Source organism: Nomascus leucogenys, chromosome 24 (genome assembly GCF_006542625.1).
Source record: "Nomascus leucogenys isolate Asia chromosome 24, Asia_NLE_v1, whole genome shotgun sequence".
Taxonomy (NCBI): Eukaryota; Metazoa; Chordata; class Mammalia; order Primates; family Hylobatidae; genus Nomascus; species Nomascus leucogenys.
This window is the reverse complement of record NC_044404.1, coordinates 21,113,884-21,130,675: the sequence shown is the minus strand read 5'-3', so window position 1 is coordinate 21,130,675 and position 16,792 is coordinate 21,113,884. Positions and strand designations below refer to the sequence as shown.

The window sequence follows — 16,792 nt, the reverse complement described above, 5'->3', positions numbered from 1 at the left end:
TATTGGTTTTTTAAATGAAATAATTGTATAAATTAAAATTTGAAAAGTATGTATGTGAACACTGTCATTTAGTAGGAATCTGTTTAGAGGTGGCAAGACAGAAGGACTTGCAGGGTTCTCCCTCCAACCCCCAGTAGCTTTTTATGGGGTATTCTGAAACATTTTCTTCTGCTGAAAGAGCTTTGGTTTAGAGTCTGTTCATATTACAAGCTTTACTATGTAACCAGCTGGTTAGGCAAGTCTTTTTCTGCATCTTTGTTTCCTCATATATAAAATGGAGATAAATAACCTCTGCCTTAGAAATAGTGTAAGCATCTGACACAAAACAAGCAGTCAGTAAGTAGTAACTGTCTTTAATATGATTGTTATGGAACAAAGTCTGGTCGGATAAAGTAAATGTTACCAGTATTTGCCTGTGTTATCATATTTACAATTCTTATTACTGAGTAAATGGATATTGTTTAGTTGAAGGCTTCCAGTGATTTAATACCTGACTCTGTTTCTCAAAATGTATTCCTTCCAATCTGGAGGATGTAAAGGCAAAGCAAATCTGAGTTATTAAAGGTACTTTGCAGGAGGATGGCTATATGGGGTGGATGGCTATTGTTTGGGTTTCATAATGAAATAAAACCTCAGGTTTTTTTTTTTTAATTCAAAGATAGTATTGTAAAGTATTAATACTTTTAAGAGCTTGGACTTCGCCATCAGCTAGACCTAGGTTTGATTCTTCCATATTAACCGAGTGTTCTTGGATAAATCTTTTACTGCTCTCCACCTTAGTTTTCTCACCTGTAAAACGGAGACAATAATACCATGTTGAAACTATTATGAAAAGTAAATTAGATAATGAAAATAAAATGATTAGCAGGGTGTTTGGCACATAGTAACTAGGACATATGATTAGTATTACTACTACTAATAGTAAAAATATTAGTTTCCTATGTAAAAAAGTGTTTATAATTAAAAATTTAGCCCAGGGCCATAGAAGCATGGCTTAAATTTTAATCCAGGGACAAGGCAAATACTCCTAAAAGAGAGAGACGTTGGGGATCTTTGCTTAAGAAGCAGAGTGAAAAGAAACTATTTATTTGAGAAATAACTGCAAAGAAATTAGGGCAAAAGCGTTTTCTGATCTCCTTTATGTAAGGCACCTGTTAATTTTTTTGTTCACATGCTTGTGTTTTTCAAACCTTGGTTTATTTCATAAGTCATTTCAGATAGCTTAAGGTAAACTATTAGTAGAAGGAATTAACATTACCATTGACCACAGTTATTTTGGTGGATTTTCTACACTGTAGATTGATGGAATGATGAGTGAATTTTGAAACAGAAACAATATTGCTAAATAGGCCAGCTGCGGTTGCGCAAGCCTGTAATCCTAGCACTTTGGGAGGCTGAGGTGGGTGGATCACTTGAGGTCAGGAGTTCAAGACCAGCCTGGCCAACATGGTGAAATTCCGTCTCTACTAAAAATGCAAAAATTAGCCAGGCATGGTGGCAGGCACCTGTAATCCCGGTTACTTGGGAGGCTGAGGCAAGCGATCGCTTGAACCCGGGAGGCGGAGGTTGCAGTGAGCCAATATCACACCACTGCACTCCAGCCTGGGCGACAGAGCAAGACTCCCATCTCAAAACACAAAAACAAACAAACAAAAAAGAACCATATTACTAAATAGCCTGGGCCTCTCTTATTAAGACTAGTAGCTCTTTTAAAGACTGTTGATCAAAACATTTAAGTTCTTAATGAAAATAGAAGAACTTTAAGGTTGTGTTTCTGCTACTTGGATTCAATAATAGTGGTTCTAAAATTAGGATATTGTATTTTAGCATTTGTAGTGAGCTTTGGGAAATTCTGTTTTCTAAGACAACTTTTTTATGAGCTTTAAAACTATGTGGTACATTTTGTCTTTCTTTAATTCCAACAATCGGGGAAAATGTTCAGAAATCTCTGTGAGAAAAGATTGATTTCAGCCCGCATTTTCATGTGCAGTATGACTCAGTAAAGTGTTAGCAGATCAGTCGTTTAACTGTATGATAATCCTCATGAATTTATGGCTAGTTTTGATTATATTAAAAATAGAAATATAGGCTGGATGCGGTATTTGATGCCTGCAATCCCAGCACTTTGGGAGGCTGAGGCAGGTGGATCACTTGAGCCCAGGAGTTAGAGATCAGCCTGAGCAACATGGCGAAACCTCATCTCTACAAAATAAAAATAAAAATACAAAAATTAGTTGGGTGTGGTGGTGCATGCCTGTAGTCCCAGCTACTCTGGGAGGCTGAGGTAGGAGAATCACCTGAGCCCAGGTGGTCAAGGTTGCAGTGAGGTGTGATTGTGCCACTGTACTCTAGCCTGGGTGAAAGAGGGAGACTTTATGTCAAAAAAAAAAAAAAAGTAGTATATATGTTTGTTATATTTATTTTTTATTTATTTATTTATTTATTTATTACCAAGAAACATAATTATCATCTAACAATAGTTCTTGGAGGTGAGTTCCTAAGATGCAGTATAAATCCAGAGCAATGATTTTTAATTCAGAAAATTCAGGTAGCTGGCAGTTTTTTCTTTGTTATCCTTTTTTTCTTGAACACCAGTTAAATTTTTTTCATCATATCACAGAGAATTGCATAAGGGTGTCTGTACCCTTGCCTCAGACAGCAACAGTAATTACCTTGAATAGAGGAGAAGAAAGACATGGGGTTGGAGTGGCATAGCTGAGCAGGGCTAACTGAACTGGCATTATGTGTGGTATAGGATGAATTGTTAGAAAGAGTTTGCTATTTTGCATCCACAGGAGATGTGGGGTCAATTTGGTTTGTTTCACTATGGAATAGGTATTGGCATTTGGGTGGGATAACCAGTTATCAAAACTGCCGTATATAATACAATTAATTTAGCATCCTTTGGGCTCTAAATGCCAGTAGAATTTCCCTAGTGACAATTAGAAAACAAAGCAAAACAAAACCACCATTGTACATTTCCAAATACCCTCCATGGAAGTGACAGCATTTCCCATTTGAGAATCACTTACTGAATCTGTATTTCACAGTATCTTCTCTTCAGATCTAAAGTCAGGTAGCACCTAAACCCTGAAAGATTTACAGAGGAGTTGCTCATAATACAAAACAAGACATAGAGACTTGCATAATGAAATGAAAGCTGTTGGAGGAAACAAACATTGAGTGGTATACAGAGAATATACTTTTAAAGGGAAAACACTCATGTCCTGGGATATTTTGGGTTTGACATACTTAAGACTTAAAGTGGAATTGAAGGCACAAATGGTTTTTTCATCTGTGGTAGTTTGCTTTGACCCGTGAATATATTTCTTTTTTGTCCTTTATTGCATTATTCATCAGTGGCTACCTTTGTGATCACTTTACATCCTTTCATGCTTTGATCTCAATTTATTTTTTGAAGGAATTTGTTGTTGGATGATGTTTATAATGACTGTTGTTTCTAAAGTCTAATAGCAAATATAATAACTTTTTGTTGATGCTTAGTAAAAATTGCAAAGTATGTTCTATAGCTGTTACAAAGAAAAAGTACAATTATTTAGGTAGGCTTTTTGGAATTAATTGCTTGTGAAAAGAAAACATCCAGTTTAGTGATCTATAACTTAAATATTTTTTTCTGTATAAGATGGAGTTACCTGAATTCAAGTAAACAAAAAATAACAAGATTTTAAATGGTAAACATTTTCTTTGTTCTTAATGGAATCAAGAAACTGCGGCCGGGCGTGGTGGCTCACTCTTGTAATCCCAGCACTTTGGGAGGCCGAGGTGGGCGGATCACGAGGTCAGGAGATCGAGACCACGGTGAAACCCCGTCTCTACTAAAAATACAAAAAAATTAGCCGTGCGTGGTGGCGGGTGCCTGTAGTCCCAGCTACTCGGAGAGGCTGAGGCAGGAGAATGGCGTGAACCTGGGAGGCGGAGCTTGCAGTGAGCCGAGATCGCACCACTGCACTCCAGCCTGGGCTTCAGAGCGAGACTCCATCTCAAAAAAAAAAAGAAACTGCTTTGAGTGTATTCCTTGGAACTTCTTTTATTTAATAAAGGTCTTCTAACTCTGTTTGGAGGGCTAGAGCTCTTTTTGAGTCCCCACAAATCAAGTGCGCCATGCTCCACTTAGGATTATTTCAGCTACATCTTCTTCCTGATATTACTATTAGTTTTTGTCTTTTGTGGAGATTCTTCAGATTAATAAGGATGTGCTATTCTTTTGGCATTTTATAACCTGAAGAGCTTTTAGAATTACAGTTTTCTTCAAAGATAAAACAAGAAATACTAAGTTATTTTATATGCAAAACACGTGGCTTTAGAAATATGTCAACTATTTTTGCACTGATGCTTGAAAATCCCAAGGTAATTAGAAACTGAAATAACAGAAAGTACACTCAGAATTATAGCAAGCCACTTGGTATAATTTGGATTCTGGCCTGTGTTGTTTATTTTATGTATTTGGTCATTAAAATCTGTGTAGTTCTGGTTTAGAGTTACTTATGTTCCTGTCCTTATTTTACTTTTGGGTTTCACAATAGAGATCAAGTGTTGGTTGTATACTGTGACTAAGTAGTCTTTTCATTATGAGAAAGATGAGGGAAATAGTATTTTAAAGTGTTCATAGGACAAAACACTGTGCAGTTTTTTGATATATGATTTTGGTTCACATACTTTTCACAAATGCTGAAAAATATGCTGTATTCAAAGCAGTGAGATTTAGCGTAAAGAAATAATGAGCTTCATAAAACCAGCATACGCTATCAGCAGGAGGAGGAGGAGTATGTGCCATCAGGAAATGTCTTACTTGGTGGCAAGCGTTGAAATTGTGCATGTTTTCCTCTTGTGGTTTGGTTCTTTTTATGAAAAAGAAACTTTTGAAAAGAACAGCTGATTTATGTAGATTTCTTTTTCATTATGATCCCTAAAGGTTTCTTTACTGAAAGTTTGTGGTGTTATATTCCTAGTCGAGATATATTTGTGTTACTATAGGCAATTTATTAGATTTGGAAAGTAAAATAAATGGGCCAGACTTGGCACAACAGAGTTAAATGGATATGAATAGCAAGCCATCTCAAGCATCTATACGACCTTATGACCTCTTAAATTATGATCTTATGAGCTCTTTGTTTTTTGGAGCTTGATACAAGTGAGTGATGGGTGGTTTTATCTGGTATCTCATTCACAAGGAGTTGTATAGTAGCAGCATAAATAGTGAAGAAAATATATGTTGGGGGTCAGTAAAACTGGGATTCAATTTCAGCTTCACTACAAATTATCTTTGGGCCTCAGGTTTCTGATCTTCGAAATGGGTAAAATATGCTCATAAATGATATAATACTGAGATGTTATAATAACTGCATATATTTCCTATGGGTGTTGTGAGGATAAAGTACCTGCCTATCACAGTGTCTGAAATGTGGTAAGCCCTTGATAAGTGTCAGTTTCCTTTAGCATTGAGACCGCCTGCCTTTCCCCTTTTCCCAAGCTATTTTTTAGCATGAGTGAAGTATTTTATAAGGATGCTGATTTCCAAGACTCTCCCTTATGATCTGACAGAACACCTCCTGTTCCTGACATAAACCTCTAGGGTAGCACTGTGTAATAGAATTTCTATGATGATGAAAATGTTCTGTACTTGTGCATTTCACTGCTGTAGCTCTAGAGCACATTAAATGTGGCTAATGCAGCTAAAGAACTGAATTTTTTTTTTTTTTTTTTATGAGACAGAGTCTCACTGTGTCACCTAGGCTGGAGTGCAGTGGCACGATCTCAGCTCTCTGCAACCTCCTCCTCCCAGGTTCAAGTGATTTTTGTGCCTCCGCCTCCTGAGTAGCTGGAACTACAGGTGTGAGCTACCACGCCCTATTAAGTTTTGTATTTTTTGTAGAGTCAGGATTTTGCCATGTTGGTCAGGCCTGTCTTGAGCTCCTGACCTCAAGCGATCCACCCATCTTAGCCTCCCAAAGTGCTGGGATTAAAGGCGTGAGCCACCGTGCTTGACCCGGAACTGAATTTTTAGTATAAGTAGTTAAGTGTGGCTTGTGGTTACTGTATTGAACAACTCAGCTCTAGGGCTTCCGTATCCTGATTCTTAGTGAAACCTCAATTATATAATATTGACCACATGCAGGGAAATATAGAAAAAATTTAGAATGGAATAATCTCCATTATAAATTATCATGGATCAACAGATTATCAAATTGACACCTGAGTGATGTCCCATTATGTGGACTCTTTAAAGCTTGTCCCTTTATAACTTGCCAGCAAATCATAGCACTGTTCTTCAAGAGTACTTTAGACTTTTAAAAGATATTCACCAAGGAAATTCCTATTTGCGGATGTTAGTTTTTCATCTTCTAGTAGGCAGACCTATATACTGAAGCATATTTTGTATTGCTTTGCAAGTTAATAAATATAGGCATGCCTCGGAGATATTGCAGACTTGGTTTCAGACCACGACAATCAAGCAAATACTGCAATAAAGCAAGTCGTGAATTTTTTGGTTTCCCAGTGTATATATGTTGTGTTTCCACTGTGCTGTAGTCTACTAACTAAACAGTAGAATTATGTGTAAGCAAATGATGTACATATAGTAATTAAATACTTTCTCTTTTTTTTGAGATGGAGTCTTGCTCTGTCGCCCAGGCTGGAGTACAGTGGCGTGATCTCAGCTCACTGCAGCCTCTGCCTCAGCCTCCCAAGTAGCTGGGATTATAGGCACGTGCCACTACGCTGGCTAATTTTTGTATTTTTGGTAGAGACGGGGTTTCCCCATGTTGGCCAGGCTGGTCTTGAACTCTTGACCTCGTGATCCGCCCACCTCGGCCTCCTAAAGTGCTGGGATTGCAGGTGTGTGCCACTGCACTTGGCCGGTAATTAAATACTTTCTGGCTAAAAAATGCTAATGATTATCTGAGTCTTCAGTGAGTTGTAATCTTTTTGCTGGTGAAGTGTCTTCAATGTAGATGGGTGCTGACTCATCAGGGTAGTGGTTGCTGAGGATTGAGGTGGCTGTGGCAATTTCTTGAAATAAGACAAAGTTTGTCACATTAATGGACTCTTCTTTTTTTAAATTTATTTGTTTGTTTTTGAGATGGAGTCTTGCTCTGTCACCCAGGCTGGAGTGCAGTGGCATAATCTCTGCTCACTGCAACCTCTACCTCCTGGGTTCAAGCAATTCTCCTGCATCAGCCACCTGAGTAGCTGGGACTATAGGCACATGCCACCACATCCGGCTAATTTTTTGTATTTTTAGTAGAGCTGAGGTTTCACCATATTGGCCAGAGTGGTCTTAAACTCCTGACCTCAAGTGATCCGCCCGCGTCGGCCTCCCAAAGTGCTGGGATTACAGGCGTGAGCTACTGCACCCGGCCAATGGACTCTTTATTTCATGAAAGATTTCTCTGCAGCATGTGATGCTGTTTAACAGCATTTTATGCAAAGTAGAACTTCTTTTATCGTTGGAGTCAATCTCAAACTCTGCTGCTGCTTTATCAACTAGGTTTATGTAATATTCTAAATCTTTTGTTGTCCTTTCAACAATGTTCACAGCACCTTACCAGGAGTAGATTCCATCTCAGGAAATCACCTTTCTTTTGCTCCTCCATATGAAGCCAGCCCTCATTTGTTCAAGTTTTATCATGAGATTGTCATGATAAAGTCAGTCGCATCTTCAGGCTCTACTTTTTTTTTTTTTTTGAGATGGAGTTTTGCTCTTGTTATCCAGGCTGCAGTGCAGTGGCGTGATCTTGGCTCACTGCAACCTCCACCTCCCAGGTTCAAGTGATTCTCCTGGCTCACCCTCCCAAGTAGCTGGGATTACAGGCGTCTGCCACTATGCCCAGCTAATTTTTTGTATTTTTAGTAGAGACGGGGTTTCACCATGTTGGGCAGGCTGGTCTCGAACTCCTGACCTCAGGTGATCCACCCACCTCCACTTCCCAAAGTGTTGGGATTACAAGCGTGAGCCACTGCGTCCGGCCCAGGCGCTACTTCTAATTCTAGTTCTTTTGCCATTTCCACCATATCAGCACTTACTTCTTCCATTGAAGTCTTGAATCCCTCATAGTAATCCATGAGTATTGGAATCAGCTTCTTCCAAATGCTTGTTAATGTTTATACTTTGGATTTCTCCCATGAATCACAAATCTCTTCTCTCCTCTCCTGTCCTCTCCTCCCCTCTCCTCTCCTCCCCTCTCTTCCCCTCCCCTCTCTTCCCCTCCCCTCCCCTCTCCTCCTCTCCCCTTCACTCCCCTCCCCTTCACTCCCCTCCCTTCCTCTCCTTTTAGGGGAATAGGGTCTCACTATGTTACCTGGGCTAGCCTCAAACTCCTGGGCTAGAACAATCCTCCAACCTCAGCCTCCTAAGTAGCTGGGACTCCAGTTGTACACCACTGCACCCAGGAATGTTCTTAATGGCATCAGCATTGGCGAATCCTTTCCAGGAAGTTTTTAATGTAGTTTGCCCAGAACCATCAGAGAAATCAGTATGTATGGCAGCTGTAGCCTTAGAAAATATACTTCTTAAATAATAAGTCTTGAAAATCAAAACTACTCCTCGATCCATAGGCTGCAGAGTGGATGTTGTGTTAGCAGGCATGAAAGCAACATTAATCTCTGTGTATGTCTCCCTCAGAGCTCTTGGGTGACTAGGTGTTTTCCCAGTAAGCAGTAATATTTTGAAAGGAATCTAAGCTCTCTACAATGGCCTTAAAATCGCCAGCAAACTATGCTGCAAACAGATGTGCTATCATTCTGGCTTTGTTGTTTTATTTATAGGGCATAGTCTGAGTAGATTTAGCATAATTCTTAAGGGCCTGGGATTTTCCGGATAGTAAATAAGTATTGGCTTCAAATTAAAGTCACCAGCTACATTAGCCCCTAACAGTAGAGTCAGCCTGTTGAAGCTTTGATGCCAGGCATTGACTTCTCACTAGCTATGAGAGTCCTAGCTAGAGAGAAGTCACTGCATGACATCTTGTTTCAATAGATGGCTGTTTCATCTACTCTGAAAATCATGTGTTTAGTGTAGGCACTTTCATCAGTTATCTTGGCTGGATCTTCTGGATAACTTGAAACAGTTTCTCCATAAGCACTTGCTGCTTCACCTTGCACTTGCATGTTATGGAGACAGCTGCTTTCATTAAACCTCATGAGCTAACCTTTGCTAGCTTCAAACTTTTCTTCTGTAGCTTTCTTACCTCTCTTAGCCTTCATAGAATTGAAATGAGAGTTAGGACTTTGCTTTGGATTACATTTTGGCTTAAGGGAATGTTGTGGCTGGTTTGATCTTCCATCCAAACTGCTCTTTCTCCATATCAGCAATAAGGCTGTTTTGCTTTATCATTTGTGTGTTCACTGGAGTAGCACTTTAAATTTCCTCCAAGAACTTATTCTTTGCATTTACAACTTGGCTTTTGAAGTAGCTTTCAGCCTATCTCAGCTTTTAACATGCCTTCCTCACTGAGTTTAGTCATTTATAGTTTTTATTTAAAGTGAGAGATGTGGCACAAGACCACATAGAGGCCACTGTTCAGTTATTAATTTCGATATAATGGCCTAACTTCAATATTACTGTGTCTGCTGAATAGGAAAGTCTAAGGAGAGGAGAAAGATGGGAGTGGCGGGGGACAACAGCCAGTAGGTGGAGCAGTTAGAACACACACAACTTTCTTAAGTTTGCTGTCTTCTATGGGTGCAGTTCATGGCCCTCCCAGTTACAATGATAACATAAAAGGTCAGTTATCACACATCATCATAACAGATATAATAATAAAAAATTGAAACATTGGGAGAATTACCAAAATGTGACAAACACGAAATGAGCACATGCTGTTGGAAAAATGGTGCTGATAGACTTTCTTAACACAAGGATTTCACAAACTTTCGATTTGTAAAGAATGCAATATCTATAATGCACAATAAAGCAAAGCAGAATAAAATGAGGTATGCTTGTACTCAGAGCTTTTCCCCACATGGGAATATCTAATGTGATTAAATAGGATTTTTCTAGTTGCTGAAAATGAAAAGATGTTTTTCAGAGAATTTCTGCTATATAATTTGTTAGAGGTGTTTTTGTCTTTTCATGCTTTTACTGAGCAAAGTCATGAAAAACGATATTTCATAATTACCAGCACGTTCAAACACCATTTGTTAGATGTTTTTGATGAGGCAGCTTTGGATAATGATATGAATTATTGCATCTTTAGAAGGATTTTTCGAGAGGAAACATTTTTTCTTCTGGCTTCTAGAGTGTTTCTGGGAAAGTAAGCAATTATAAGTATGCTAAGTTCATCCTCTGTTTTAAAAGTATCCTACCCTGTTGGATCTGCCCAAAATACTACCTCAAATGAGAGTTTTCACCTTCCTCTGCCATCCTTCTGGTGTATTAATAATAAATCCTTGAAAGATGAAAGAAGTAGAACAGATTGAAATGAAGTTTGGGAGGTGAATTTTATGTTGTACGTGGCTCTCTTTTCTCTGCCTAGCTCTTTGCAGCATTTTTTTCTGTTACTTGGATAAGTGACATTTATGTCAGGTTTTTTTTTTTTTTTTTTTTTTTTTTTTTGAGACAGAGTCTTGCTGTGTCGCCCAGGCTGGAGTGCAGTGGCGCAATCTCGGCTCACTGCAACCTCTGCCTCCTGGGTTCACGCCATTCTCCTGCTTCAGCCTCCTGAGTAGCTGGGACTACAGGCGTGCGCCACCACACCTGGCTAGCTTTTTTGTATTTTTTTCAGTGGAGATGTGGTTTCACCTTGTTAGCCAGGATGGGTCAGGTTTTCTAATGATCCTGTAGTTTGACACTGTCATGCAGTTGGTACAATCTGAAATGATGGCTTGTTTAGCCAGATAAATTTTCAGAGTTACAAACTGCAAAATCCTCTATATGAGCTTCAAAACACAATTGTAAGAGTACACACTGAAGTGAAGAACATGGCTTATTTAGCCAGGTTATGTATAAAGAGGATTTAAATGCTTTAAATGAGTGTCAGTAGCAATCAGTAGTAAAATATGGTTGACAAAAGTGCTCCTGTGATTCTTGGTTTCATTAATGGAATTGGAGCTGTAAGGAATTAGAGAGGTATATTTTCACTCAGCAACAAATATTTTTTTAGTGAGTGCCAGGTACATTCTGGGCAGACCCCACCTCAATACCTTTGTGTTGGAACAAGATTGAAAGAAAAGATCAAGCTCATTTGGGAATTAAAAATCTTGGTTGGAGGGACAGGATGCTAGGAGAGGGTTATGATTGGCTTGAAACAAAAAATAGTGGTGTGAAAATTGTCAGTAATGGCAATGTTCACATAACTTAGTGGTCTGTCACTGATGGAGAAGGATTTGACTTCTTTGTGATTTTAGGGGTGGACACGAGACAAGTGGATAGGTGATATAGGGAGAAAAATTGGGGGCCAGTAGAAGGAAGAGTTTTACAGTATTAAAACTCCATTTAATTATGAAAAGAATTTGTATCTTAAGTTGCTAAAGTTTCATATCCCTAGTGGTATATTGTAAAATATATTCAGACTTTAGGTGGATGGTGAGACTAAATGGCTCCTTCCATTCAGGAGAGTTTGACTCTTAATGATTGTTCATCACTCAGCTGAGAAGAAAAGAAATTTGAAGGATTGCAAGCAGTTTGGGAAAGCCCATTTATATATTCCTTTTAATAACCTATGGTTTACTGCTATGCTTACCCAATTTAGAATCTGAATTTCTTGTATTACTATTAAATCTAATTATGCACTTGTGATTGAATGGTTTGGAAGGAGTACAAAAAAGGATATTTTTTTTCTTTTTTTTTCATTTCTAGTCATTATGGCTTTTCTAGAATCTCTTCTGGTGCATGTGTGTGTGTGTGTGTAAGTGATCCTGTACTTTTAAGTGGAAAACACAAGCTCCAGATAGACTATTGTTGTAAAAAGTATTAATGCAGTGAAGTTGAGCAAAAGTAAGTCTGTAAAATGGTATGCCAAGGATACGCTTTTAGCATATGAACAAGTTTCAGTCACTTTTTGGGAGATAGAGAATTTGAGTTGTGTAGGTAGAAGAAATTTGTTTTCTTGAATAAGCCTGTGTTTTGTGAAGTAACTTGATGGAAAATTTTTCTTACCAGCAATCAGTTATGATTGAGGGACATGCCACCCGTTAGTATAGTTGGATAAAGATCCTGCTACATCCATTCAGCGTTTATAAAGAAAAGATTTCTGCTGGTTTATTTGAAAATATGGGGGTATTCCATTTCATGAGAGGTAATATGTGTAACAGTTAAAAGTACATGCCTATAACCTGACTGTGTTTTAGTTACAGATGGGGGAGGCTTTCAGCAAGTTATTTAATCTCCCTGTTCCTTAGTTTTTACATATATCTTATGACCTGTTAATAATAGTACTTGCCTTCAAGGTCATTTGTGAGCATGAGTTAATATATATCTTGACTGCGCACGGTGGCTCATGCCTGTAATCCCAGCACTTTGGGAGGCCGAGGCAGGCGGATCACGAGGTCAGGAGATCGAGACCATCTTGGCTAACACGGTGAAACCCTGTCTGTACTAAAAATACAAAAATTAGCTGGGCTTGGTGGCACGTGGCTGTAGTCCCAGCTACTCAGGAGGCTGAGGTAAGAGAATCGCTTGAACCTGGGAGGTGGAGGTTGCAGTGAGCCAAGATCACGCCACTGCACTCCAGCCTGGGCGACAGAGCAAGACTCCATCTCAAAAAAAAAAAAGTGTATATATATATATAATGCTTAGGTTGGTGCTTTATAAATACATTTCTCTTTAGCTTCAAAGCTGAATTCTTAGTGTATAAAAATTAGTTTATTGGCCGGGCACAGTGGCTGATGCTTATAATCCCAGCACTTTGAGGGAGGCCAAGGTGGGCGGATCACAAGGTCAGGTATTCGAGACCAGCCTGGCCAATATGGTGAAACCCCATCTCTACTAAAAATACACAAATTAGCCAGGAGTGGTGGTGGGTGCCTGTAGTCCTAGCTAGTCAGGAGGCTGAGGCAGGAGAATCGCTTGAACCCGGGAGGTAGAGGTTGCAGTGAGCCAAGATCAGCCACTGCACTCCAGCCTAGGCGACAGAGCAAGACTCCATCTCCCCCCTGCCCCAAAAAAAATTAGTATATCAATATCACCACATATTTAGGGTTTTTTGGTTCAGCTATATGTTAATATTAGGAATATCATTAGAAACACTGTTGTTACTTCAAAGTTACTGAGGAAATTAGTTTCATACTGTTCAGAAACCTCATTGAATAATATGTAACCTCAGTTATTCTGGACAGGCTGGTTAAAAGTTTTATCAGAACAGCTGGAAAATAGTGGTAGGAAAAGATTTCACATACAGACTGTTAAAATTTTTGGAAAACATTGCCCATATCTATTTTTCTTACTCTGCATAAGTTAATGTATTCGTTTTCTTTCTCCTCTCCTTACCACCCTGTAACACCCTATTTCTTCAGGCAACATAGGAGTATTTTGACATTATTTGATGATAATGTTACCATAATAGATGATCACCTGTGTTCATTTGATATGCCCTTTATCTTGGCTGGGCTGCCCTCTACAGTTGATTTCAAGGGATCTTTCAGTATTAAGATTTTTACCCTCTGCCTGTGTTATTTAGCAATGCCCAGTAGGTTGAACTGATAATGACTCTTCTCCACTTAGGCTTGTATCATTCTTGTGGCTCCTGATATTAACTACATTATAAAAATACTTGTTTGTTCTTGAAATGTTGTTTACAGATCACATGCATTGATGCATAATAGATTCTGTTTGCTTTGTAATTACGAGAAATGCAGTCCAGTAGTGGGAGGTTTACTGCTTTATTGTTCCTGTTAGCAGCCAACAAAAAACTGTTGTCACCAAAACTGTGTCAGTGGAGATAACTAGAAGATGGTTCCTGTAGTTGTATTGCATCCCAGGTTCCTATGTTACCAACTTTGCCTCCTGTGCTTTCTTTTCATCTCCATCACCTACTCTCTGTGGCCTGCCCCTTTGGTTTCCCCCCTTTATTCTGTACTCCTGCTCTACCTTTCTGGCTGTTGTTTTTCTGTGACTTAATTTCTTTAGGGCCATCTTTGCCATGGGGTAGGAAGGCTGAATGGGGATGAGCCTTGGACACTAGATTCCAGTTCTTCCTTTTGAGCACAAGATCAAGTTACCTATACCATCTGTGGGTAGTTTGACGCCTAAGAGTAGGACGAAATAAGACCAGAGTGGGCCCAAAGGTTGAAGCTTATCCTTTTTTGGACTGATAGCAATGAATATTTTGCTGCTTTATTTATTTTGGGGCAAGACGACATTTTAAGATTGTTATTATAATTCTCCATTTTAGAGCTATAAGTGCCCTCTTATATACCTGATTAGTTAAAAAGAGCAAGCAAGTCTCTGTCATTAAGAGTCTGATCTTTATTGAAAAGTTTATTTCTTAGGACTTTTACAAAAATAAGGAATGACACAGATGGCAAGTAGATCACAGAGATGCTAGACAATGCCAGATCATGAAATGGGTGATCATGAGATCCAAGAGTAGGAACCAGTAGTCACAACTGTACTTGTGCCACCAAGCAGACATTTCCTTGCACACTGCTGTAACTTGTGGCTATTAATAATCATCGAGGATTTTTGCCACTGGATTTCAATTAAATGTGACTTGATTCTTTGATTCTATGTGTGGTTAAATTCTCAAGTGAAGAACTGTCATTCTGATTTTCTAGTCTTCTTTCTTCTCCTATTATTACTAAATAGAAAGATATTTTTGTTGAGCTGCATGCTATGTCCTGTCCCTTCCAACTGATCTGTAAGCTTTTCCATTGGCTTTCTTTCTGTTTCCTGCTGCTTTCTTGCTTCATATTTGAAGGGAGGATTCAGACCTATCCAGGTAACAAACTACTGGTTCTGCATGGCCTCTTTATAACTCAGTCTGCTTATTATTATTACATCGAGATTGATTGCTAATGAATGGATACATTCACGTTGGAAATTTACTATTGGTATATTGTTTCAAGGCTTTTAATCCTGCAGTGAAAATTATAAATAACTACAGGTACTGGTTGCCATTTTGAGAAATTTGAACTCTGCTGATTCCAGACCATTCTTAGGCCTGTCTAGATTGTCTACTTTTATTGCAAACTATTCTAGAAGGCTCAGTTTAGTATGGGATTGTGCCACCTTTCGGAGAGGAAAAAAACTGCTTAGTTCAGCATGTGACAACCCTACGGATGGTTTAATTTAGCTTGACCCTGATGGACTGGGTAAATATTTTATGATCAAAGAGATTCCTTGTTCTTCTAAGTATTTTATAAATTACTTGAGCAGCAGTCTTTTAGGAGGCTATTTTTAATTTTTAATGAGTTGATAATGAACCACTTACTCTTTATCAGAGTCAGTTCTTTTATATAATAGAGAAATATCAATATCAGCTACCCCATTTGTTATACTTTATTATACATATATGTATGTATATATATAGTATGTGTATATGCATATATGTATGTATATATACAGTATGTGTATATGCATATACACATACTGTATATATACAGTTGGGTTGAAACCACCCTACTGTTATCAAATATGTGTTGATACTGATAAGAGCTCGCCCTAGTGTGGTATATTTTTGGGAACCCAGCAATAGGTAATTTATTCTTTTTATGCATATTGTATTTGTAATTCAAGTTGACCAGATTTTTATTAGTGAAGAAAAGGAGACAGTAAAATTTATATATTCCCCTTTGTAAAAAAAAAAAAAAAAAAAAAAAAAAAAAAAAATTTTTTTTTTCTCCCCTTCCCAGTTTTTCCAGAGGCCTCAAATACAGCCTCCTAGAGCTACCATCCCGAACAGCAGTCCTTCCATTCGTCCTGGTGCACAGACACCCACTGCAGTGTACCAGGCTAATCAGCACATCATGATGGTTAACCATCTGCCCATGCCGTACCCAGTGCCCCAGGGGCCTCAGTACTGTATACCACAGGTAAAGTATCTTTGAGGCCTAGGTGGTCCAGCAATAGAGTGGGAATTAACCCAGATTCTCATCAGAGGGAGCTGGGAGGATGAATTGTGGTATTAGTTTTTGGTGACGTGTGAACTGTTGTGTTGGTTAAGTATCTAGCCCTTTTGTGATTTTTCATTATGCTGTGTGAAGATATTTCTATATCTGTTTACTTAAAATTTTTTAAAATGATAGAGAAATTGTTTTTATCTACTTGCTTTCTCCCATCCCTTTGCCACAACCAACTGCTCTAAAATGGACTGAGTGATTATGCTGTTCCTGAAATCCTTTAATGTCATTGAAAAGCTACCAGCCTGAGATTATTTTACAGTGAGCTGATGTCTGCCTGTGCACTGATACGTTGTATGGCTTTACTAAGCTGCACCTTTCTCTTCATTCTCATTGTATCTTGCTGGCAAGCAAGCATTTTTAATGTGTTTGACCCAATCGCTTTACCTCATTTAAATGATTCTCTTACACAGAGAACTTTACTTTCTGTAGTAAGCTACTTTCTTCTTATTATTATTTTATTATGTTTTTCGCCCCCAGATACCATATTATTTATAAATATTCATACTTTCTCTTTTCTAGTACCGTCATAGTGGCCCTCCTTATGTTGGGCCCCCACAACAATATCCAGTTCAACCACCGGGGCCAGGTCCTTTTTATCCTGGACCAGGACCTGGGGACTTCCCCAATGCTTATGGTAAGTAGGAAAAGTCAAGACATTTCTGCTAGTTTTTTAAATTTTGTTGCTTGGTGGGTCAGTTTATACAATGAGGTTTAG

General features: G+C 38.6%; 1 protein-coding gene across 27 annotated transcripts in view; it reads left to right on the top strand.

The window, feature by feature from the left end:
* EIF4G3 (eukaryotic translation initiation factor 4 gamma 3) overlaps window positions 1–16,792 on the top strand; it is a 352,454-nt gene that overhangs the window by 169,695 nt on the left and 165,967 nt on the right. For 16 of the 27 annotated variants that reach the window (XM_030805829.1, XM_030805820.1, XM_030805818.1 and 13 more), the window contains 3 exons: window positions 14,874–14,894; window positions 15,808–15,987; window positions 16,597–16,711. In XM_030805829.1, the coding sequence (XP_030661689.1) occupies window positions 14,874–14,894; window positions 15,808–15,987; window positions 16,597–16,711 (316 nt within the window). Of the gene's footprint in view, window positions 1–6,840; window positions 6,856–14,873; window positions 14,895–15,807; window positions 15,988–16,596; window positions 16,712–16,792 lie in introns of those variants that run through there. The other 11 variants (XM_030805828.1, XM_030805822.1, XM_030805821.1 and 8 more) reach the window with 3 other exon arrangements.